This window comes from Sarcophilus harrisii, chromosome 2 (assembly GCF_902635505.1).
Source record: "Sarcophilus harrisii chromosome 2, mSarHar1.11, whole genome shotgun sequence".
In the NCBI taxonomy this organism is placed as follows: domain Eukaryota; kingdom Metazoa; phylum Chordata; class Mammalia; order Dasyuromorphia; family Dasyuridae; genus Sarcophilus; species Sarcophilus harrisii.
Window position 1 is genome coordinate 519,701,922 of NC_045427.1, and position 26,379 is coordinate 519,728,300.

The 26,379-nt window shown below is 40.2% G+C and overlaps 1 protein-coding gene across 1 annotated transcript in view; it reads left to right on the forward strand.

Annotated features, from left to right (window-relative positions):
- The window catches only part of LOC116421836 (multiple epidermal growth factor-like domains protein 11), a 232,309-nt gene extending 206,583 nt beyond the window's left edge, over positions 1–25,726 (forward strand). Inside the window, exon 5 of the mRNA XM_031955340.1 lies at positions 25,415–25,726. Within this exon, the coding sequence (XP_031811200.1) occupies positions 25,415–25,722 (308 nt within the window). The 3' untranslated portion in view covers positions 25,723–25,726. The remainder of the gene's footprint in view (positions 1–25,414) is intronic.
- Positions 25,727–26,379: the final 653 nt, after the last annotated feature.

Sequence of the window (26,379 nt, forward strand, 5' to 3'; positions counted from 1 at the left end):
TTCTCCAAATTAGTCTTTATCTTCAAGAAACTTCAACTTTCAACTGCAGTGGTGATTTGTACATTCGAGGTCTTCAATTTCTTACTGAGAACTTCACAATTCATAGCAAGTTTTTTGGCTTCTTTTGGAGGTATTCCTACCCATCTCCTAATCTTATGAATCACAAGGAATGAGTAGGACAACCCTCAAGGGTTCTTCTACATATCTAGAATAGGTTGGAAGAGTACATACTTCTTTTTTCAGAGAGTCATAGATCTTAAAATCTTAAAATTATGACTTGATAATACCTTAGGAATCATCTAATCAATCCTGTCATTTTTCAGATGAGGGGACTGATATTCAGGGAGGATAAGTGATTTGTCTTAAGTCTCATAAGGAGCATATAGCAGAATCAGCAATCAAACCCATGTTTTCTGAACCCAGATTTAGAGCTTTTCCCCATTTGACACAGTGCGTCCCATTTTGCAAATTGGGTCAATAAATGACTGCCTTGGTACTCCTAATCAAGATTCACTTACCATGACTCCTAGTCTCTTCTTCCATTAACCATTTCTGGATGATTCCCTTCCTGACAAGACTTGTGACTCAATATTTCTTAGACTACAGTAAACATCTTCTTCCTCAGCCTAAAAAGTTTCCCTTTCCTCAATTCCTAAAACATTTATTGTCTATACCACTCATTGGTCACTTAGTATATACTTACTGCCTTTTATTATAATATTTTAATGCTATTTTGCCTAATATTATTATAGTTGTTATAGTTCTTCCCCAAATACACATTAAGCTCCCTGAGGTACTATTTCTTAGTCCTATATATCTCCCATAGAGGTATGAGATGAAAAGTTATGGGATTAGTAGAAAGAATATTAGACTTGGAATCAACAGATCTGCCTTTGAAACTTAGTTCCCACCCATCTTTTAAATACTTTCCTACCCTCTGTTTGCCTACAATCAAATTGCATTAGCCTACTTAATGTTTCTTGAATACAGCCCTTCCTCTCCTCTTCTCCATACCTTTGTCCTGTTTGTCTTCCATGCCTGGAAGCTCTGTTCCTTTACCACTACCTCTGACTTGCTCAGAGGCTTCCTTCTAGACTCAACTCCAATTTCACTCTCTTCTTTAGGCAGCCCTTCCCAGTTCCTCTGTCAGAATCTTCCTCTCTCAAATTACTTTCCATCCAAGCATATATCTTATGTGTAGCTAGTTATTTACATGCTCTCTGACTCTTTAGAATGTAAACTCTTTGAAGGCAGGGACTGGGTTTTTTTTGTTGTTCTTGTTGTTGTTGGGGTTTTTTTGCCTTTCTTTGGACCCTTAGCACTTTGCCCAACTCCACCTTACTTAAATCTAGTTCATGTGCAAGTCAAGACATTTCCTATCACATCATGATGTCATTGGTTTTCTTGGAAAACAAAGAACAAACAGCAACAATAGCACAGCACAGTACCTAGAATACAGTGCACTCTTCAAATATTCTTTTTCACTGACTGTGATATGACTATAAGCATGTTTTTGAGGCTGTCTGAGTTTCATCAAAAATGAAGAAAATTGATATAAATCCTTGGAGGGCATATTGTGGAAAATTTTGAAGTATGAATTGGACTAGATAGTCTTTGAGGCCCCTTCTAATTCTGAGATTCTCTGAAAATAATAATAATAATCCTTCCCTTCACTATGTCACAGAATTGTTGTAATGATAACTCTTTGTGAACCTAACAGCATTGTTTGGATGAATAGATGGATTTCTTGATTATTTCTGCGAAGTGTCCATAGCTATGTGATTTAAGTGTCCTGAGTATGGGTTGCATCCTCTGAAGATAAGTTTAAGATACTCTTTAGGTTTGAGATTCTGTCCTCTGCCAGCCCCCAAGGGCTAATCATTTTTATGATCTCATCAGATTTTTATTGAGTGTGTAACTTAAAGGATAATTTTATTCCTTGCTTCTTTTTGTTTTTCCAGCTGGGTTCCCCTCCTTATCTGTCATTGTATTAATATCTTTGCCCCTTCCTCCTATTCCCTCATTCTAAATCAGGGGTCCTCAAACATTTTAAATAGGGGCCTAGTTCACTGTCCCTCAGACTGTTGGAGGGCCGGACTATAGTAAAAACAAAAACTTTGTTTTGTGGGCCTTTAAATAAAGAAACTTCATAGCCCTGGGTGAGGAGGATAAACGTCCTCAGCTGCTGCATCTGGCCCATGGCAGTAGTTTGAGGACCCCCCCTGTATCTAAATGCTAAATTAATCATTTATCCTTCTTCCATTATGACTCCTCATATTAGGACTTGTTCTCACACCTGAATTTCCCTTTGCCTAGATTTTCCAACTTAACAAAACCTTACTGTATATTTTTCAAATGTCATTCCTTATAAGAAGGACACATAGGCAAAAAATAATGAGTAAGCTCTGCCAGGAAAAAAAAAAAACAGTCATTTTGAGTTTCATAAAATTCCAGAAAGACAGGACAGGATAGGACTTAAATCATCCTTATTAGTTGTTTGATAAATATTTCTTCTTTCCAGCAGAATATCTTCTTCACCATACTTAGAAATTGTGCTTCTTCTGATGGAAGGAATGATATTTAGTACCTACGTAACTTGGGAAAGACATGTTATGTCTCTGACCTCAGTTTTCTCATCTGTAAAAATGAAGGGGTTGAATTGGAAGATCTCTGAGACTTCTCATTCAGAATATATGATACCATGATTCCATTGCTTTCCAATATTTCAAGGTAGTATAAGGAGAAAAACATTGGTCTTGGAGTTAGGAAACTTAGGTTTGATGCTGGACTGTCTCCAGTTACCTCTATAATTCCCAGTGAGATTCAGTGTCTTATATCATCCACTCCACAGGATCATTGGGAGACAAGGGCTTTCCCTCATGCCTGGGATGCATTCTCTCCTTACCTCAGTTTCTCTTCAGTGCTCACTTACGCCTTACCTTCTACATGAATCCTTTCTTGGTTCTTCCTAGCTGCTATTGCCTTCTCTCTACTCCTGCAACTGTCATATCTAGTCTGAATCTCTTTCATATATAACAGACTTATAGGTACTTATTGTCTTCTCTGGATAAATTGTAAGCTTTTACTTTTTACTTTATCTTAAGTACCTAACACAGTGCTGGGCACATATAGTAAGCACTTTAATAAATGATTCTTGATTGCAAAATAACGATGATGATAGTTGTAGTATGATGCTTTCATGTTTGCAAGTACTTTGCCTACATTATTTCCTAGAACCTCACAAAAACCTTTTGAAGTGAGTACTATGGGCATACTTAGCCTCAGTTTACTCTTCTTTCTTTTTCAGAGAAAATTGGGGTTAAGTGATTTGCCCAGAATCACACAGCTAGTAAGGGTCTGAGGCCAGATTTGAACTCAGGTTCTCCTAACTCCAGAGCTGGTGCTCCACCTTCTGTAATGACAACCTAGATACCCCAATTAAGTGGCACAGAATATATTAAATGCCTAAAATGTACAAAGCACTAAGTTAAGTGCTTCTAAGGATACAAGAAAGACAAAAAAATAGTCCTTACTGTCAAAAAATTAAATAGATTCAATATTTTTTTTATTTATAATCACCCAAAGAGTTAAGTGTCAGAGGTGGGATCTGAGCCCAGTTGCCTTCAGAATCTGAGTCTGGGGTTTATTCCACGATAGTATTCCGGACAGAGATAAAAGCAAGTGGGAGATGAACTGGGAGAAGGATAAGGGGAAATGGGTGGTTGCACTTGGGATCAGAAGGTTCACATAGCATGGCACAATAGAATGAGTCTGGATGCCATGAAGCTTGGATTCTACTCTGGGCTCTACAGTGAACTTCATGTATGATCCTGAGAAGTCATTTTTGGTTTCTTGGCTGTAGTTTCCTTCTCTATAGGATGTGAGTGTTAGTGTGTGGGGGGAGTCTGGCCTCAATAACCTCCAAAGCCTTTTCAAACTCTAAAATGCTGTAATCCTCTAGTTCTGTGATACATCTTGCTTCTTGGAACTGCCATAGGTCAACTGCTAATTAACCACATGTGGCTCATGGTTAATGTATTTTGACAGCCAGCAGTCCCTTATCTAGCAGAAACTCCGTAAATAATGTATTCAGAAGATAAACAGGAGTAATGAAGGAAAAAAAAAAAAAGCAAATGCTTTGGACCTGGCAGGGAAAGCCTCTCACAGCACCTGCCCATAGGAACTGAGAGTTCTGTTCAAAAGGAAGAAAAGTGGTTCCAAAGTACATTGTTTCCATTCATAAAAGGACAGGACACTCACTCAGTAGGAAAAAAGAAACCAATGGTGAGCATTTGGCCAATCTGGGTGATTTCCATCAATCAACAAAAAGCTCTTTCCCCCTGTCCTCTGTGGGAGAAAAGCATTGTTGAAAAACAACCTCACAGCTGCTTCTCCTGTAAGCATCTTGTTTCAGTGCTGGACAACTTTTAATTTTGCATTATTTTTATTAAAACCCTAAATCAGCAGCATTAAGTGGCTCCCAATTTAGCTTCTCATTATGGGTCGAGATTTAAAATCAGCAGGACGACTGGCATAACACCGTGGGAAGATGTGGCAGTGACAACTTTCATAACATCAGGGCTACCATTTTGCCAGGATCAGAAATGGGGCTTTTAAACTTCATTTATTTATTTATTTTTACTTTTAAGATGGAATTGTCCACAAGAGCGAGCATTTCTCAGTTCAGGCAGTAAGTCAAGGTTTGTTTGTTTTTTTTTTACCTTGAGTATCTGAACTTAAAATTTTTTTCCATAAAAAAAACTATTTCATGTAATAAAATAGGTATTTTATTACATGAATAACTATTTCATGTAATTGTATGAATTCACTGTATAAATTTCATTAAAATAGGAATTGATTTTATGTATTTAAAATTATCATTTTGAGAAGGGGTCCAAAGGCTTTACTAGATTACCCAAGGTATATTACTGTGGACAGAATGTGGTTCTGCAAGAGAACCTGGTTTTTAATCTTTAGTCTCTGTTTCTTCTTATATGATCATGAGCAACTTTGTTTCTTTACCCTCTGGGTCTCAATTTCCTCATCAGTATGTAAAATGAAAGTGGGGGCAAATTAGTTCAACTCTCTTAAGGACCCTTTCAGCTTTCTCTATGATCCTATGCCACCTTAGAGACCATCTCACTTACTTCCTCTCTAATTTTACAAAGGGGGAAACTGAGCCCCAAAGAAATTAAGCCCCTTGCCCAAGGTTACACAGTGGGATTCCTTCCAACTTTAAAACTCTAATCTAGCAAGTGCAAAAGAAGTTCATGATGCTTTGTGTCTCATGTTTTTCCACTTTCCATCTGTGAGAAGATCCAGGTCTGGGCTTGTTGTCCTGTTTGCAGATCTACATGGATTCCATAGGATTGTATGGTTGTAGGGAAGAAGTAGAGGGCATCTGCTTTATCTCTCTGTAGAAGGCTCCCTAAATAGCTCCAGATTTATAGGAACCTTTATCTCTCTGTAGAAGGCTCCCTAAATAGCTCCAGATTTATAGGAACCCACCCTATTTTTAAGAACCCCTAGAAGAACAAATTCTACAGCCTTGTGACTCACCACCTCCACTTTCTTAGTCCCCTCTTGATTATAGGGAGAATTTAGTTTGCCATGTGCCTATCTGGCCAAGAAGGGAACTCACTGCAATCTCTGGACGAGCCCCCTTTGTGACTGATGAGCTTCTGAGGGATTTAGTCATCTGGGAATGAAGGTGGGAAGGTACGGGGAAAGGAGATGTCCACTAACGCTCAGAAATGGTGCCTTTTTCTTGGTTGTAACCAGAGTCCGGGTTATGATTGTCTGTGGAGTTGAAGAGGTTTGTAGGGCTGGGAGTAATAGTTGCTAAGGAGGGAGGGGGATGAGTCTCCATGGCACCCTTCCCAGTTGTGGAACTGAGAGCTCATTCATTCATGCATCCATCTGGCCATGATTTATTAAACTCATATTCTGTGCAAAGCACTAGGTTAGGCACTAGGGAGATACAAAGATAAGTATGATTTTCCCATGGGGAGAATGTGACCAGGAGACAGATGACAGAAGTAATGGCAAGACCACAATATGGGGCATGGGGATGGAGAGAGGAAGGGATATTGTTAATATTGCTATGTGCTCGTTCCATGCTGAGCCACACTCCCTCTGGGGCAGACAGATCATAGAGATCAATATACTTCATGCTGTGGCCTTTGTCCCATCACCCCATGTAACATCCAAGCAGACAGACAGATGGTGATGAACACTGTCCTTATCATTTGGGAATCCATCATGAGTATCGATGAGAAGATGCCACTTTGTTTTGGAATAAGCTAGTAGCAAAGCATAATTGAAAAAAAAAATGGAGAACAGGAGACTAATTTTTAAATCAGGGCACCAAGGGAAAAAAAAAAACCTCAGCAAGCTTCATGCTTTGCTTTCCTTGTAGGTGGTGAAGATCGATTTCCCAAAGAAAAATCAATCAGTGGGAATGTGTCTTTCTGGAGAAAGCCCAGAATCTGTCAAAGAAGAAAAAAAAACATAAAAAAAGATTTTCTTGGGTCATGTGCTGAGGATTTGCTGACTCAGGTCTTCTGTTTTAACACCATTAACAAGTTGAAAAGCTGTTGCTCCTTGTGGAAGTGCAGGATTGGTGGTTTTGAACCTCACAGCCGGGAAAACCCTTTATGAAAGAATGCTAAGTATACTGAGAATGGCTCAAAAGTATATTTTTGTCCTGCAGAATTGATTAAGGGAATTGACCAGAGGGCTGTGCTGTGGCTTTTCTTGGGGCACAAAGGAGAGAAAGATTGCTTCTATCTGGAATCTGATCAGGAATATAGAAATGGAAAATCATCCATTTTAAATTGATAAACAATTATTCATATTGGATCCCCTTTGGGAAATATCATTAGAGACAGGCGAGTGTCACCAGGTATTCCTAATGGAGTGGCAAGGTAGAGACAGGTATCTGAGGGAATTCATTGTTTGAACACATGGCATGAGACAGAGGGCTTTCCAATGATTAATGGAGAGGAGGGCTCCTGGCTCCTGTAGAGAGGTGTGAATGGCAGTCAGAAATCCTTCGGCTTGTAGAATTATATTACCGTAGCTCAGGTTTTACTAGCTGATTGGGTGACAAGGGAGTTTCCTAAGAGTTTAACTTCTCTTCCATGCTGGTGATTAATTGAATAAGCATTCATTAAGCATTTCGTGCAAAGCATCATGTTATATGCTGAATATACAAAGAAAAACACAACAAAAATAGGCCCTGGTCTCAATGAGCTTACATTTTCCCAGCAACTAAATTATGAATATAATTTATACTGTTAAATGAGCAGAGCAGTGCAAGATAAATTTTTGGGAGGGGAGTGATACTAATAGCTGGGACATCAAAAAAATTTCCCATAAATTAAGTCTCAAAGGAAGCTAAGAGGTAGAGGTGAGAATGGTATGGCAGCCGATGAAAAAGCATGGAAATTGGAAGGTGAAATGTTGAACTGGGGGGAAAGCGAAGAGGTCAGTTTGTCCAGAACATTGACTTTGTGAAGGATGTGAATTTGGAATGGATTCAAAAGTGAGCTAGAACCAGGTCGAGAGTGTTCTAGTTTCTTGAACACTAGAACTTGAAGAACTTCCACTAGTTTCTTGAACAGGAGATTAACACAGGGAAGGCTTTAAGCAGAAGATCATTGTGGTAGCAATGAAGCATTAAGAAGTTATGGATTTGTTGTGAATCCACATAATTCTGCCGATATGCAAAGATTAAATCAGCTCCGTAGGACTCTATTTTTCTTGGACTGAGATGTTTTAAAGACTAACACAGTTGTACCCATTTGGTTCTAGCTTTATGGCATCATGAAATATTTTTAGAGAGTTCAGTTTGATTCTTATCTTTTTGTGCCAGCTCCATCAAGGGAGCTTCGTGGAGCCTTCCTCTTTCCCCTGGTTTCCCTCTCCCCATTCTGCTCCATACGTCTGGGAATGACCAGAATCCTTGGATTTCCATTTTTCTAAGAGGTGAATGATGAATAGAATTAGAGGACAGAAGTTCCAAAGCAAGCAGTTGATTGCCTTCTCCCCCCACCTTCATTTTTTTTTTGGTTCAACCCAAGGTATTTTTTTTTAATTTCTTTGAATGGGAGCCAAATCCAGGAGCACCCAGCTGGCACTACCCAACCTGTTCCTTGGCTGTGAGAAGAGGACGAATGACAATGTAATTCAGTAGCAGCAAACAGAGATTCCAAGGCAATGAGATAAAAAATGATGATATAGTTAAGTTGAATGATCTTTTAGGGGATGTTGATTCTCAGGTAACTTCTTCAGAGTTCTCTATGGTCTACATGCTTATGTAGGAGCTGATAAATTGATAGTAGAGGTTGGGAGACTTTCCAGACTAGGAAGTCTCCATGTCCTTCCAGCTTATCATAAGAAGTCCTCCATTTTGTTCTTGTATGATTATTTTATGTAATAGACCAAATGTAATTTGCAGCAATGAAAAACAAACTCTAGCTCTCCAGAGAGGAAAAACCTACCATTTAAATCATGTAAAGGTCTTTCAGTAGCCACTATTCTTACAATGGCAGGGGAGAGATAGGTTCTGCCAATTATAAGGAAGCAGTGATAAATATCAAATGCATTATCTCTGAACTCATTTTGTTGACTTCTTTAGATTCCCACTTCCACTCCCTCAACTTTCTGAGTGACCTTGAACATGGCAAAAATTGCTCATGCTAAGCAGTTGCCTTGGAAGTTAGTATTTTGGCAGACTTTGATGTAGGTCATTTTATTTCCAGGCTGAATCAAACAACAAACTGATCTTATACTCAATGCCAGGAATGCTAATGGTAAACTGATCGATGAACATGGGTTGGTACAGAAAGTGGCCAGATCCTATAGGCATCCCCATAGAACACCACTTCACCAGCAGATATGAAGGACTCTTCAAGTTTTCTATTTGCCATGAACCTAGACTGGGGTATCAGGCAGGGCAGCCAAGGCTCAGAGCATTATCTTTATATCTCTTAACTTTCCTACGTAAATAATTTTTATAATTCCATCAGCTACAGTAAGATCCTTGGCAAACCTCTTGGGTAAAATATATTACTATGAATATCTGTGAGATTTCTGGGTTAACTTGAGAGGAAAACTGATGGAATAAGAATTAATTCCAAGCTCTCTTGGTGACAGGACACCAGATCATGAGCCCTTTGGTTGGGGATAGGGTGTGGCTGAGATGGCTTCAGTAATTTGCTTTCAGAGTCAGGAGTCTGAAATAAAGCATACTCTCTTCGCTCCTATTCTACTCCAGGGTAATCCTGCTATGCTTATGCAAACTCATCTTCTGGGACCTTGCTCCCTTGCCTTGCGTGTAAGCAAGCTTCAGAGCACATTTGTCTGCCTGCCAAATTGCATGTACCTGCATTTGTGGAAAAGATTTTCCTGCAGCTTGGGTGATTGAAAGTCATCCCAAAATGCAATAGGCTTCCCCACCAGTGTCTTCCTCCATAGCTTGGGAGGAGCCAGGATGGTATTGGATTTAAGTTTTTGGCAGCCATGTCAGCCTTACTTAAATGAGACCAATCCTCTTCCCCCAAACTCCCAGGAAAAAAAGAGTAAAGTCTGCTGAGTTAGCACAAGTGGCTGTTTTTAGAGGTGATGCCTAAATCAGCTTCACTCATTCTAGAGGGACTGCATAGTGTCCCTTCAGGCAACCCTAAGATATTGAAAGCCTTCGAAAGGCAGGACAAGGATCTTTGGTGATTTTCTTTTTTTTTTTAATTGAAGCTTTTTATTTTCAAAATATATACATGGATACAGCATTCACCCTTACAAAACTTTGTGTTCTAATTTTTTCTGGCAAGTAATTCAATATCTGTTAAACATGTGCAATTCTTCTATACATATTTCCACAATTATCATGCTTGCACAAGAAAAATCAGATCTCAAAAATGAGAAAGAAAACAAAATGCAAGCAAACAACAAAAGGAGTGAAAATACTATGTTGTAGTCTACATTTAGTTCCAAATGTTCCTCTCTCTGGGTGCAGATGGCTTCTTTGGTTATTTCCATAGAATTCCTCTTGACCTTGAATTTTCCCTAAATAGTCAAGTGGGAAATATTTATTGAATATGAGAGAGTGTGGTAAAGGAAAATATGCAGGGATCGGGGTATTAGGATGTTAGATTGGGAGTTTGAAAATGCCTTAGATGTCCCACTTGGACACTGATCTTTGTTCTTTCACTTGCTGAATGACTTTGAGCAAATTATTTAATTTCTCTAATTTCCTCATCTGTGAAGCACTATTTACCTCAAGTACAAATTTGTATGTGTTTGGTATTAACTTATTTGTATACATGTAGTTTGCCCTCAATAGGATGTAATTTTCTTTGGGGCCTGGACTGCCTGTGTCCGCAGGGCCTAGCCCAGTATTAGGGGTTCAGTGTAAAATAAGACACTTGAATTAGTGAGTTAACTGAGATTTTATATGAAAAGCATTCCATGAAACACTACAAAAATATGAGCTATAACTATTGTACAAAGTACAGTGTTAAACCTGCAAAGAAAGTGATGGGGCAGGATCTCTACAATCAAGGAACTCACAAATGAATTGGGGAGGCAGCATATAAACGTGGGTAAAAGCAGCTGGATGATGGACATTGGGCAGAGTGCCAGACCTGGAGTCAGGAAAACTCATCTTGGTGACTTCAAATCTGGCTTCAGACCCTTACTAGCTATGTGACCAGGACAAGTCACCTAGCTCTGCTTGTCTCAGTTTCCTCATCTGTAAAATGAGCCAGAGAAGGAAAGGGCAAAGCAAAATGACATACGGGCAAAGCTGGGGTCACAGAGAGCTGTGTGCACTGAACCTCAACAACGGAAAGGCTTGGTAGGAGCAGAACTCAGAGCTGCCATGATTAGGAGTACGTACTTGGTCCTGGGCTCCATCACTTTTAAATGCTTCCTCTCCCTCTCCCCCCAATTTCTAAGGACTTGCCTGATGGGGGGGCATTCCAGGGAATGGCAGCTGGCCACTTATGGAATCCCAGTCAAGGAAGATCACCACACATTCTTTCCTAGGTGCCCCTGAGACAAACTCTTGTGCAAATGGGTCATGATTCTGACTCAGTGTGGAAATCCTTGTGTTCACATTAGGAATAGGCTAAATAAGATCCAAATTCAGCTAAACTCTCAGTTATTCAGGGAGTTAGCACATTGTAAAATTAAAGCACAGAACCTTTGTTCTCCTTGTGATTGTTGAACTTCAGGCATTCTATTGTCCGGATCAGTTAGTCAACAGGCATTTACTAATTGCCAGGCACTGTCCCAGAAAAAGTGTGATAGGGAAAAGGGGGAGCACGCTGACATAACATGCTGACTTTTTAGAATGTGTTTTCCCATTAAAAAAAAAAAAAGCCCTTTGTAGATAGTTATAGCTTACTTTGATGACTGAAATTCCTCAAGCAGTTTCTCTGATGACTGCCTCTTTCAACCACCGATTGAGTCACAGCTCTATCTAGGTTCCCAAGCACTAGATATTATAAGGTTTATATTATTAATTATATGTGGAAATATATAAATAGAAGAATTGCATTTGTTGTCTGGGGGAGGGAGGGGAAGGGAGGGAGAAAATTGGGAACACGAGGTTTTGCAAGGATGAATGTTGAAAACTGTCTTGGCACATATTTTGAAAATAAAAAACTATTATTAAAAAAATAATATTAATTATGAAGTGGGGCATTCAGAAATGGCCAATCAGAAAAGTTTTCTAGGAGCAAAATATCCACTGGAGGTAGAACAGGGTGTGCTGGGATCCGTAGTGGCAAATAATTGAGGAATTCAGGTTAGATTTCTATGGTTGCTGTAGAGTGTAAGCTCATTGAAGTTTCAAACTGTTTCACTTTATTTGTATTTCTTCTGTCTAGCATACAGGTCAGTCAATACATAATGGGTACTTAATAAATGCTTATTGATTGATTGATTTGTTTTAACTGGCCATAAGCCTGAGCAAAAAATTCCCATGGCCATAAAAGATGATAAAATGAGAGCTGTAGGCTTTGCTTTAGGCACCTTGGTGGGGCCATGGAAATAGCCCTGGGCCTAGAATCAGGAAGACCCGAGTTCAAATTTAGATTCAGATCTAGCTGTGGTCTTGGACCAGCCACTTAACGTCTGTTTGCCTTGGTTTTCTTGTCTGTAAAAAGGGCTTGTTGTGAGAATCAAATGAGATCCAAATTTGTAAAGCACTTTGCACAGTGCCTGGCATATAGTAGGTGCTATATGAACATAAGATAGTAGTAGTAGCAGTAGCAGTAGCAGCAGCAGCAGCAGCAGCAGCAGCAGCAGTAGTAGTAGTACTAGTAGTACTAGTAGTAGTAGAAGAAGATTTAATGGAGTCAAAAAGAGTTCTGCAAGGGGCATACCACGGGTTCAGACTGTGCAGACACAGCTGCTGAGACAGTGGTGAAGCTTTGTGACAACAGGACCTTTTTTCTCTTTTTTTTACTGTTTTGTCCTGCCAGCAACATTGTTCTTGAGTGGTCAGCAGCAGGTGCCTCGGTGCCATCTGGTGGCTTACAGCCACGCACTGACCTAACACCTGAAGGTCAGCGGTTGTAGGAAAATCTTCATTTCTTCCCCTTTTAGGCCTTTTAAAAATGGATATCTTTTGTTTTGACCTCATCTTATTTCTGAATCTATCCTTCCTTCTTTTACCTCCTTAGAGAACCATCCTTTGTAACAAAGAATTTTTTTAAGAACAAAAAAGCCATTTAACAAAATCAACCTACCCATCCAGTGTGGTTGACAATATCCAAGGGTCCTCAAACTAAGGCCTGCGGGCCAGATGCAGCAGCTGAGGACGATTATCCCCCTCACCCAGGGTTATGAAGTTTCTTTATTTAAAGGCCCACAAAAGAAAGTTTTTGTTTTTACTATAGCCCAGCCCTCCAAAAGTCTGGGGGACAGTGAACTGGCCTCTATTTAAAAAGTTTGAGGACCCCTGACATAGACAGTATTTCACATCCCTAATCCCTCACCTTGGTAAAGGGGAAGGGCAGTATGTTTCCTCATCTTATTCTCTGTGAGTTGATAGTAATAGCCATGTGCTAACACAGGGTGGCTAGGGGATGCTGTGGACAGTGCAGCAGGACTGGAATCAGGAAGCTCTGAGTTCAAATCCAATGTCAGACACTTACTGTGTGATCTACTGTGTGGCAAGTCCCTTAATCCTGTTGCCCTCAGTTTCTCCATCTGTAAAAAAGCTAGAGAAGGAAATGGTGACCAGTCCAGTATCTCTGTGAAGAAAATGTCAGGTGGAGTCACAAAGAACCAGATATTCCTGAAAAATAACTAAAAAACCAAACCTAACAGACAGTCTATGCTAGATAATTTGCAAAGGGCCTTGTTATGAGGAGACCCTTCCCGGGGACCCATCAATGGTAGTCATGTTATACAATGATCAGCCCTAGGAAAACTCCAAGTTGTTATGTTGTCTTTGGATATAGGACAGTCACAGAAGAATGATCAGTCGGGCAGTAGGCATGTTTTAAGTGCCTACTATGTGCTGGGCACAGAACTAAGAAAAGCAAAAACAAGAAACAGCCCCTATCTTCAAGGTGCTTATATTCTAAGGGGGAGACAATTAAGTGCAAATAATTGTTGTCAATATTAAATTGTACCTAACCTTAAAGGAAAATTCCTGGCATTAAGAAGACTTAAGAAAGGCTTCTTGCAGAAGGTGGGATTTTAGCCAGAATTTGAAGGGAGATAGGGAGGCCAGGAAATGGAGATGAGGAGGGAGTGTTCCAGGCAAGGGAGATAGCTGGGGAAAATGCCCAGAATTTGGACATGGAACATCTTATTTCAGCAACAGCAAGGAGGCCACTGGATTACAGAATATGTGGATGGAAATACAGTGTTAAGAAATTTCAACCGTAGAAGGGAGTCAGACTTTAAAACCTAAAGAGAAGATTTTATGTTTGATCCTGGAGGTAGCAGGAAATCGGAGTTTATGGAATGGAAGGTGGGGTAGCATGAGGGGACGTGATCGGAGCTGTGCTTTAGGAAGATGGCCTCATAGCCAAGTGGAGAATGAACCACAGGAGATAGAGGACAGCTAAAGCTGGCAAGATGACCATAAGGCTATTGCAGTAGTCTCAGCATGAGGTGATAAGGGCTTGGACCAGAGGGGTGATGGTGTCAGAGGAGAGAAGAGGGACATATGAGAGAAGTTATAAATGAACAGGACTTGGCAATCAATTGAACATGAGGGATGTGTGTGTAGTGGTGGGTGTGTGAGAGAGAGTGGGAGATTCACCTACATTGTGAGCCTGGGTGATTGAGGATGGTGATATTCTTCTCAGTAAAAGAAAAATTAGGAAGGAGGAGAAGATAATGAGTTCAATTTTACAAATGAGATTAGGGTGTCTTTGGGATATCCAGTACAAATTGTCCAATAGGCTGTTGGAGATTCAAGACTGAAGGTTGACAAAGAGGTTAGGGCTGGATAAATAGATCTATTAGCATAGAGATGATAATTGAATCCATGGGAGCTGATGAGATCACTGGTTGAAAGAAATTGAAGGAGAAAAGAAGAAAGTCAAGGACAGAACCTTGGGGGATACCAAAAGTTAATGTCCATGGATAAAATCTGGGAAAGGAGATGAAGAAAGAATGGTCAGACAAGTAAGAGGAGAACCAGGAATGAGAAGGGTCACAAATTCTTAGGGAGAAGAGAAGAGCAAGGAGAGGAGAGTAATCAATAACGTCAGAACCTGCCAAGGAGAGTAAGATGTCCTCTGTTTTAGATGTGGAAAAGGAAATCCCAGGAAAAGAAGGGAGGATTTGCATATATCATACCTTTCATGGGGGTAAATATTGACAGAATCAATGCAGCCTAAGGAGGTCATCCTGGGGCATTCCAATTTCACATTTTCCTTTTTTTTCTATTTATTGAAATCACTCAGTTATTTTCATGAGTTCTGCCTCTGTTGAGCCTAAGATCAATACATCAATGAAACTTGGTATGACATTTGAGATCCAAGGAAACAGCATCTCCATGAAAAATTAGGAAAGTCCAGGAGTTGGTCAGAGTTCTCCAAATTTAGAGCAGGAAGGGGCTTTACAAAACTTTTAATCCCTTCATTTTTAGTTGAGGAAAATGAGACGCAGGGAAAAGTCTCACAAGGTCTCACGGTATCAGACTGAGAATTTGAAATCAGGTCCTCTGAAATTGTTTAAATTGATATCCCTCAATAGGTGATGATTTTTCTGGCACGGGCAGTAGCATTATCCCCATTTGTCTGCTAAGTATAGGCAAGGTCAACTCCTAAGCCTCTTCCCCTACTCTTCCAGCTTAGCAAGAATAGTTAGGAGTTGATGCACATCAGACACTGCACAGACAATTGGGGAACTTTTTGACTCTCAGGAAAGCAAAAGCTTTTATATCAGATGCTGCTCAACTGTTACTGCATTTGGATAAAATACACATCTCTGAGCTTGACATCTGAGGCTCTTCACAATCTGACTTAGTTTTTCCTTTCCAACTCTATTTAATTTTGTTATCTTTTACTTGTTCAATGTCCCATCCAGACTGGATTACTATGTGTTCTTCACTATTGTCCTGGCCCCTTTTCTCTTGTGTAGACTATCTTCTATGCATGGAATGTGATGCCTTACCTACTGGAACCATTCCCTTCCCTTCCTCTCCTCCCCCATCCCCCTTTTCTTCCCTTCCTCCCTCCCTTCCTTCCTTCTTTCCATTATTTAATAGTACTTTTCCAATTATATTTAAAAACAATTTTTAGCATTGTTTTACAATTTTTTTTATAAAATTTTCTCCTTTCCTCTTCTCTCCTTTCCTCAAATTATAGATATATGTTATATATTTGCAATCATGTAAAACATATTTCCACATTAATTATAGTTGTGAAGGAGCAAACAGATCAAAAGGAAAAAACAACAAAAATAAACTAAATGAAAATAGTATGCTTCAATCTACATTTAGAGTTCATTAGTTCTTTATATGAATTTCGATAGTACTTTCTATTATGAGTAATATCCGTCCTTTGTAATTGTCTTGGATCATTAATTTGCCAAGAGTGTCATTAATTGATCATCACAGGATGTTGCTAGTACTATGTACACTATTTTCCTGATTCTGCTTATTTCACTTTGCATCAATTTATATTAATCTTTCTTCTAGGCGCATCTTAAGTACCACTTCTTCCTTGAAATCTTCTGTAATCTATCCTCCCCTTCCATCCTTCTCCCATCCTGGCCATGATGTAGGCACCCAGTTAAAAGTAACAACTGCTTTCTTAAATTTTCCTGGAATATTTTGTTAGAATTTTTTGTTCCTATCACATTTTTCCTCATCTAATATGGATTTAGATATATGCTATCTCCTTCTTAGTAGAGTGTAAGCTCCTTGAGGGCAGGGATATCCTTCTTTACTTTGCCCTGGTAGATAGTTCATGAATGTTTGTGGAATTGAATTACTAGTACTTCTTTTGTGAGCTCCATAAAACCTCACCTTACATCTAGCCTTGATCACTTTTACACTAACTTATGTAACCATGGGTAGAAATTGTAGATGAGTAACTTTTCTGAGCCTCAGTTTCCTCATTTGTAAATTGAGAAGGTTGAACTTCTCTGAGATCATTTCTAACTCTAAATCTACATTTTTATAATTGTATTAACATTTAGGTTCACAGAATTTTCAGAGTTGAAAGAAACCTTAGAGATTATCCAGTCCAATTATTTTATTTTGTAGGGGAGCAGCCTGAGGCTTGGAGAGGTAAATTAGTTTGCCCATGGGTAACAAAGCTAGTAAGTAGAAAAGCTGGAACTCAAATCCATAATTCTTGATTCCTAGCCCAGTGTGCTTTCTTTGAACCAGGTTCAAGGACACCAAATTGGAATCGATGTCAAAGCTGTGCTCCCCAGGTTTTTCCTCTTGGAACAAAAAGTACATTTCTAGTTTCCAAATGAATTGGTGTTATATCTGTATCCAGATGGGATGGCTCTGGGTCTTTCTTACAAGCTCCCAGTTCTTCAAAAAACACTGGAAAACCTGTGAACAATTCCCTGTGTTCTGCTATTCGGTGACAGGAATATACAGACTGCTGATTCCCAGGAGGTGGGAAACTTCTTTTTCAGCACCTTTTGTTCTGTCATCTCCAGATAGGACATGAGAATCAGGGGGAAGGTCAAGCCTTGCCATGCCATCCTAGCAGCATCTCTGAGAAAGGTTTGAATGTTGGAGAGGGGATCACTCCCCTACCCAGTCACTCAGCCAACCAATATTTATTAAGTACTTACTATGTACCAGACACTGTGCTAGACCCTGAGGATACAAAGTCAAAAATGAAGCAGTCCCTATTTTCAAGGGATTTATATTTTGTTAAACTACAACTAGAACCCAGGGCTACTTTCTCCAATCTAGTGGTCTTTCTATTTTCTCACAGTATTATCTCTAGGATCAAACATAAAGTCCCTTGTTTGGCATTCAGTCAAATTTCTTCACAACCCAGGGGTCCTCAAACTTTTAAAATAGGGGGCCAGTTCACTGTCCCTCAGACTGTTGGAGGGCTGGACTATAGTAAAAACAAAAACTTTGTTTTGTGGGCCTTTAAATAAAGAAACTTTATAACCTGGGTGAAGGGGATAATCGTCCTCAGCTGCTGCATCTGGCCTGCAGGCTGTAGTTTGAGGACCCTAGAGTCCTCCTCCTTTTTTAGGATTCTTGCACGCATTCTATAATTCAGTCACAGAAGCCTACTTTCTATCCCTCCAAAATGGCAGTCTTTCTCCTATGTATCCATCTCCTATCTCTGAGCCTTTGCCTCTGTAGGTGAGACACTTTTCCTTCACTTCTGCTTCTTCAAATCCCTAGCTTCCTTGTTCTAATGCTGCAAAGGCAAGTGGTTTCTTTCTTAGTCTCCCAGAGGCCAGAGCCTGCTCTTCTAAGCTTACCTTCCATCTATTCTGTAGTATCTTGCATAAACCTATTTATTGACACTAGTTTTCCCCCTTCAGTGTGAGCTCCTCTAATGCAGGGATTATTTGAGCCTTTCTTTATATGCTTAGCACTTAGCACAATGCGGGGCACATAACAAGGACTTAATAAATGCTTCTGGACTGATTGGCTGACCCCATCACATTTTTAATTCGCAGTGAAAAGACTATATGATTAAGTGCCAAAATGTGTGTCATGGCTAATGAGAAGTGTAGGAGTTCAGAGGAGAGAAAGATCAGTGCGGGAGGAAAGGAGAGATCAATATATTCTGCACTTTCAGAGATGTTTCCTAGCCGTGGAGGACTAAAAGCTGGGGTGGGGAAGGCGGTGGGGTGGGGGGAGGAGGTCTCCCACTTTCTGCTCCTCGGACAGCTGGGTTACCTTGGCTGAAGGATGACCCATTGCTGATAGGGATCTTTAGGCAGAGCTTCCCACTGCTGATCCTCAGAAAGCTCCAGCTGAGTGAAGTCCCACCCTCTCGAAGTCCAGCCCTCTGGGAGAGTTGTTAGCAGAATATCATAAGTCTGTCCCCTCCTCCCCACTCCCTCCTCGTGCTCCTCACCCCAAACAAAAAGGTAAGCAAATACTCAGGACCAAATAGGCCACTCTGAGCCTCCAGTATTTGCCATCAATATTTCATTCCTCTCCCCACACTGTCTAAACAACATCCATGAAATATGAATGAATTGCAGCTTTGACAAATGCATAGCCTGGACAGACTACAGCGGGGTGAGGATGGAGAGGGGAGGCCTGTAGCAGGGCCTGGAGCCCGCAGTTCGGTGAGCCATTGTCCTGGCCTTAGGAGTCAGCGTGTTAAATGAGGGAATAGGACAAAGGAATGGCCGTGTAATCACTTCTGGTGCCCTGGATAGACTGTTAAACAGGCCCTGCTGAGCTCATGGCTGGAACGGGGAAAGAGGCAGCCCCCGGGGTTGATGGAAGCCTCTAAAGATCCTTTCCTGCCTTTCTGCCTTCTGGGCCAAGTGAGAGGGGACGGACGGGATTGAGCTGGTTCAGATCTCCAAAGTCAGATGGAGCAGCGAGGAAGGAGAGTGCTCATGGGGGGCACGTTCTTCTCACTCAGAACCAGAGAGGAAGGAGTCTCCCCCTCCCTTGGACTCTCAGATTCCCTCTGCTGGTTCTCAGTCCTGCTGTGGAAGTGTATGTTATTGCCCAACAAAGACCACCTCCTTTGCACATCAGCACTGTTTGTCAGATTAGTGGGAGCTTCAGCATGAAGTAGGACTGAATGACCTCTGAGAGCCCCTCCCGATGGAAACCTTTGATGATAACTGAGCCCGGTCACCAGCTAGGAGTCAGAGGCTCTGGTTTTGAGCCCTTGTGTTTGTGTTTTTCCTGGGACTCTTGGATGACTAGTGGCTAACTATCCACTGGTCTGTTTAATTCTTCTGAGTTCTTGTTTCTCTGTCTCTGTGTGTGTGTGTGTGTGTCTCTCTATCTTTGTCTCTCTGTGTCTCCTTCCCTTCCCCTTCTCTTTAGCGCTCCTATTTTCTCTTGAACTTTATCTCATTACTCTCATGAATTCACTTATACTTCAGTCCCCAAACTCCCAAATCTACATATCCTGCCCTCTTCTTTCTTCAAAAATTTTTAATTCAATAAACTTATTTATACATATATTAGTAATCTGTCCTTCCCACTATCTTCCCAATTAAACAATAAAAACAACAAGAAAAAAATCCACATTTTAAGTGTTCATAGTGATGGTGCCTAGAAATTTTATCTCTGCTTTTTAAGTTCATTACCTTTCTACCAGGAGGTCACTTTGTTTTCTTTTTTTCTTCTGAAATAAAATCCCAGATCATCAAAAGCCTACTGAACATCTCCACCTAAATACCACATAGACATCTCAAAGTAAACATTACCAAAACAGAATTTATTATTATAAACCATTTCTCTTCCTAAGGTCTATCATTATGGTGGTTGTTTAGTCATATCTTACTCTTTATGACCTCATTTGGGAATTTCCTGGCAAAGATACTGCCATTTCCTTCTCCAGGTTATTTTACAAATGAGGAAATTGAGACAAACAGGGTGACTTGCCCAGGTTCATACAGCTAGTAAGTGCGTGTGACTGGATTTAAACTTAGATCTCCCGACTCCAGTCTGGCACTCTATCTACTATGTCACTCCATTGCCCAAGGTTTATCATAAATTTCCCTCATAAACCACTTCTTTTCCTAATATCTCAATTTCTGTTGAAAATGCCAACCTTGTTCAGATCATTCAGGTACACAGTCCCAGAGCAGTCCTTGAGTTTTTACTCTTTCTTTTAGTCTACATACAGTAAATTGACAAGTTTTATCATTTCTTTCTCCATAGTATTTCTTACATCCTTCTTTTCACTCATGTGGTCCCTAAGTCCAGGTCCTCATTACCTTTCTCCTGGTCTGTTGTAGCAGCATTTTAATTGGTTTCCTTGCCTCTCATCTGTCCCCTCTCCAATCTATCCTCCACACAACTATTCTTAAAACATAGGTTTTACGTCATCCCTTTGCTCAGTAAGTGTCAGTGTCTCCCTATTGCTTCAATGACAGAATACATAATAAGCATTTTTTCTTTTGTTACTGTTTTTTGCTTTCCTTCTTCCAAATTGTTCTTCACTTCCATGTATTTTCCTACTAGTCTATTGTTCTTTCTTTTGTTTCTTTGGTGAGACTTGCTATTACATATTCTGGTTTTTCTATTCTGTCCATTATTTTTGCTGTGCAGGCCACAAATTTTACTCTCATAATTCTCATTTTCCTTATGAACTACTCAAGAATAGTGTGTTGTCATTTCATATTCTCTTCAAATTCTATAACTGTTCATCAGTGTTGGATCATTTTCCTTTGTTTTGCATTATTCATAGATGCCTGAACTCATTTACTAAAATCTTAAGGACATATTTCCTTCTGTTGTTAATTTTGTTCCTGTTTATTTTCAAGGTTTTCTAAATTTTCTTCTTCTTGAGATCTTTGGTAATTACTGTTCTTTTTTTTCCTCTTATTTTCTTTATTATTCACTTTCTGACTCTTTCCTATCCGGTTGTAGTTTTCTTGGGGTCTGGATCTCAAAGCATTTAATTCTTTTCCCATGTTAAAAAATTTGTGGTTCTCCAGCCTAGATCTCTACTCTAGTTGACTTTAGGTGATCAGAACTGACTTCACCTGTGCTTTTCACTCTCAGGTCTGATGAAGTGCTACATAGTCCTTGCATACAGAGTGTTCCATATCAGTGTCTTGTCCCACTTTCTCTATTAGCTTTTTTGATTGGACACAAGCATTTTGGAGCTCTGCAGTGATGGTGTTAGCAGGATTGTGGATCCTTTTTTGTGTCCTTAGGTCTGCTGGCCTTAGTGCCAGTAACATGGAGGTGGGTTTGAGGTGAGTAAGTTCAGGGTCAGTGAGTATCAGTTCACCAAGTTGTGGGTTTATTTTTTTTAACTTTTTTTTGGATTCTGAATGTCCTAGATCACAGAAACAATTGAAGTTGTTTTATCTTTCATCATAATTTCTGCTTTGGAAAGCTTTGTAAAGTCATGAGGATTGGAGAAAATGCCCAGTCCATCATCTTGTTGTTTTGTTTTTTATTTACAAGATATATGTATGGGTAATTTTTCAGCACTGACAATTGCAAAACTTTTTGTTCCAAATTTTCCCCTCCCTCCCCTTCCCCCCTCCCCAAGATGGCAGGTTGACCAATACATGTTAAACATGTTAAAGCATAAGTTAAATACAATATATGTATACATGTCCATATGGTTATTTTGCTGTACAACAAGAATTGGACTTTGAAAAAGTGTACAATTAGCCTGTGAAGGAAATCAAAAATGCAGGTGGACAAAAATAGAGGGATTGGGAATTCTATGTAGTGGTTCACAGTCATCTCCCAGAGTTCTTTCGCTGGGTGTAGCTGGTTCAGTTCACTACTGCTGTATTGGAATTGATTTAGTTCATCTCATTGTTGAAGATGGCCAGGTCCATCAGAATTGATCATCATATAGTATTGTTGTTGAAGTATATAATGATCTCCTGGTCCTGCTCATTTCACTCAGCATCAGTTCATGTAGGTCTCTCCAGGCCTTTTGAAATTATCCTGTTGGTCATTTCTTACTGAACAATAATATTCCATAACATTCATGTACCACAATTTATTCAGCCATTCTCCAATTGATGGGCAAACCACTCAGTTTCCTGTTTCTGGCCACTACAAACAGGGCTGCCACAAACATTCGTGCACATATAGGTCCCTTTCCCTTCTTTATGATCTCTTTGGGATATAACCCCAGTAGTAACACTGTTGGGTCAAAGGGTATGCACAGTTTGATAATTTTCTGAGCATAGTTCCAAATCACTCTCCAGAATGGCTGGATGTATTCACAATTCCACCAACAATGTATCAGGGTCCCTGTTTTCCCACATCCCCCCCAACATTCCACATTATCTTTCCCTGTCATTCTAGCCAATCTGACAGGTGTATAGTGGTATCTCAGAGTTGTCTTAATTTGCATTTCTCTGATTAATAATGACTTGGAGCATCTTTTCATATGGCTAGAAATAGTTTCAATTTCTTCATCTGAGAATTGTCTGTTCATATCCTTTGACCATTTATCAATTGGAGAATGGCTTGATTTCTTATAAATTAGAGTCAATTCTCTATATATTTTGGAAATGAGGCCTTTATCAGAACCTTTGACTGTAAAAATGTTTTCCCAGTTTATTGCTTCCCCATCATCTTATTGTTTATGTGACCCATAGAATACAAATTACTTGGTTTGACATTTAAACCTCTTGATAAGCTGGCTCCAATATGTCTTTCTATTACTCCCCACATAGTGTCAGCCATATAGGTCTACTTTGTGGTCATTTTACACAATATTCTACCTCCTAGGGTGCACGAGGCATTCAGGAAGGAACAGTACTTCTGGTGTGAAGGCTTACAGAATACATTTCAGGCACGCTCATGCACCTTTAGTGCCTAGCTGCTACCCAGCTAGGTAGCACCTGTTCTTTAAGAAATGTAGCATGCAGTGACCACATCCTGGTAAAACTTTAGGAGATGGTCTCAACCAGGTTGGAAGTAACCAGTGGGCCTCAGACACATCAGTGAATTAGGGGAATGTCTGCTCCAGGGCTGTGAAGACTTTCCCCCAGAACAATGAGTGGATGAGGACTCTTTGTTCCAGCTAAAGCTGATGCTGTGAAGAGGTTAGATCTTAGGCATCGAGGGAGCTGGGGTCATCCACTGCAGTCCGGTTTATTGTTAGTCATCCTGATGTGTTTGGGCACTGGACTTCTGTGAATCTGGAAGACAGAGTGAAGCAGAACTGTCTCACTTAAGTCCAATTCATGGGCAAATCAAGACATTACCCTGTGATATCGTGGGTCCTCTTCAAAACTAAGAACGAACAATTCTATCTACCCTCTCTATACCTTTACACACACTCTCTTTTTTTCTTCTCTAGTATCTAGCATCATCCCTGGCAAACACTTAACACTTAATGAGTGCTTATTGTATTGAAATGAATTAATGCCTTTTTAAAACCTTTTATATGCCTATTTTATATCTTTTTTAAGGTTTTTATTTTTAAAACATATGCCCGAATAAATTTTCAACATCGACTCTTGCATAGCCTTGTGTTTCAGATTTTCTCCTCTTTCCTCCCACCCCCTCTCCTAGATGGCAACAATCCAATATATGTTATACATTTTAAAATATATGTTAAATCCAATATGTGTAAACATATTTATAGAGTTTTCTTGCTGCACAAAAAAAGTCAGATCAAAAAGGAAAGTAAATGAGTAAGAAAACAAAATGCAAGTGAACAATATCAAAAAGAGTGAGAATGTTATATTGTGATCCACATTTAGTTCCCACAGTCCTCTCTCTGGGTGTAGATGGTTCTTTTCATCACAAGATCATTGAAACTGAATGCTTTTTTTTAACTGAGGAAATTCCCTATCTTGTTCCACAAGACCTCACCTCTCTGGCTTGTAGATATTTTGCTCCATATACTATATCCCCTACTTCACCTCCTCCCCCAAATAAATTTACCTGTTCTATATTTTACCCACTCGGACATGAGCATGCTCTCTGAGCCTTCTAAGACATCAGCTGTCTAATCTGATAAATAATATGTGCTGGTGAGCTAAAAAGAAGATGCTTGTTCTTTCTTGGTAATATATACTTCTACAGAAAGCTTCTGTAAACAATATTCTTATCATCTAAACCATGACTGATTCAAAGGTGGATATTTGGGGTCTGTCAGCAAGGGAGGACAGCTCCAAAGCAGTCCAGGGGCAGAAGAGGGAGATATATTTGATAGCACAACAGAACCTTGTAGTACTGCCCCAATTCATGGCATATTGTGTGCGACACCAATACTGTAGCCTTGAGGAGAGTCACTCAAAGAGATGGTATCTTCATCCTTTTCAGGAAAAGGAGATTAATTCAGATAGCTAGCCGAGAATTGACAAAAGCTGATAGTGGCAGCCAGTTTCCTGAGAGCTTAAGGGAGGTTTCAGGGTAGAATGGAGTATAAAATTGAGGATGAAAATGTTTAGTAATCCTATACAGTATATATAGATAGGTGAGGTAAAGAAGGGAAAGGTAGTTTAGTCCAGGAAGCAAAAAATGACCTTGAAAAGCCCGTGATTGTACCAGTTCAGGAATGGGATCATTTCCAGTTCTTAGACTGTTACCAGTAATCCTTCCTAGAGCTGTCATAGTCTGAGAAGCCTTCAGTAGGCTTGCCTACCATCCTTGGGGGCCCCTGGTGACTGACTGCATGATAAGAAATTGTGAGTCTCATTCTAATTATAATTATCATCATGAATGTCTCTCTTAATTACTTTGTTACAATTAGTGGGTGCTTTTCCTCACTATTTGTGTGCTTTGCGGAGTCACTGACATTTGAGAGCCCCAAAATAGGGATGTTTGGGGGAGAGAAATAAGATGGGGGAGGAAATGAAATCTGTTCCAGGCAGTGTGAGAACTACTGAGAGACCAAGAGAAAAATAAAATGGATGGTGACAAGTTATTTCCTTGGCTATTAGGGGTATAGGACAGCAAGAACATTGAAGGGGGAGTGTTAGGGAAGGAAGTTGAGTGTCTCCAACTATTAAATAACTTGAAATGTAGATGTATCATATACATTTCTGTGTGTATATGACTTACAGATGTGTATATGGATGGGTGGATGGATTCCTACATGTGTATATGTATGTATAGTCTTGCAAAGTCACTTTTTGCCTTAGATTTGAAATGTATTCCTGCAGGTTTCATCCTGGTGCATAACTCAGATAACTCAGGTCGGGTCGTGGCTGCCCCTTCTCTCCAGTCTTTGGGGCATTTAGGATCTCCATAGAACAGTTTCCCGTTCCTTGGTTTTCATCATTTATTGTCTTTCTTTCCCCCTCACAGCCTTGTGCACAGAAGAATGCGTCCATGGCCGCTGTGTCTCCCCCGACACCTGTCACTGTGAGCCTGGCTGGGGAGGTACTGACTGTTCCAGTGGTGAGTACATCACTCCTGCGGCCGAGGGAGGGGAACCTCCTCTAGAGGGCCCTGCTGGGGGGAGGGAGGTGCAGCCCAGTCGGATGGAGTCTGGAAATGACTATTGGAAGGGACCTCAGGGTCCTCCGGTGAAAGAGAAGATACAGACAGGGAGGGTGTCATTGGGTGTTCTTGTATTTTTTGGTTTTTTTGCTGAGGCAGTTGGGGTTAAATGACTTGCCCAGGGTCACTCAGCTAGGAAGTCTGAGGCCAGATTTGAACTCAGGACCTCTGATTTCAGGGCTGGGGCTCTATCAACTGCACCACCTAGCTGCCCTGTTCTTGTATTTTGGAACATCACTGGGTGCATTATCTGTAGTTTTGTGGTGGTTGAATGCGTGTGTACAGGTGTGTGTGATGTGGGTATTGAAGAGAGGTGCAAAAGTGAATATGTATCACATATGTATGTGAGCATTGTGGCTCCTTAGGAAAGGAGGGGTATTCGTGGGAGGGAATGCAAGGACTCAGATCTCCTTGCCTCCCAGAAGCTTTTCCAAGCATGGTTACAAAGAGCTGTGTTTTGGGTAGTTTCTCTCCTGGGCTTTGGCTCATCTTTGATTACCTGTATTTCTCTGCTGTTTTGCTTTCTCTCCTTCTCCATGAGACTGTGAAAACAGGTGCCTGCTGTTCATGGGCTCTCACCAAAACTCTTGGTATAGTTGCCAGCTTTTTTCTTTAGAATTCAAAGTTCTTGCTCTGTATAGAAATGTTGCTGATTATAGAGAGAGTTTTGGATGTTTGAGCTGGATGATAATTTTAGAATGGAATTCAGAGTCTGCTGAATCAGGGAAAATTGGGAGGACGGGGTTGGGCAGGTTCTCTGGTGTATTGGC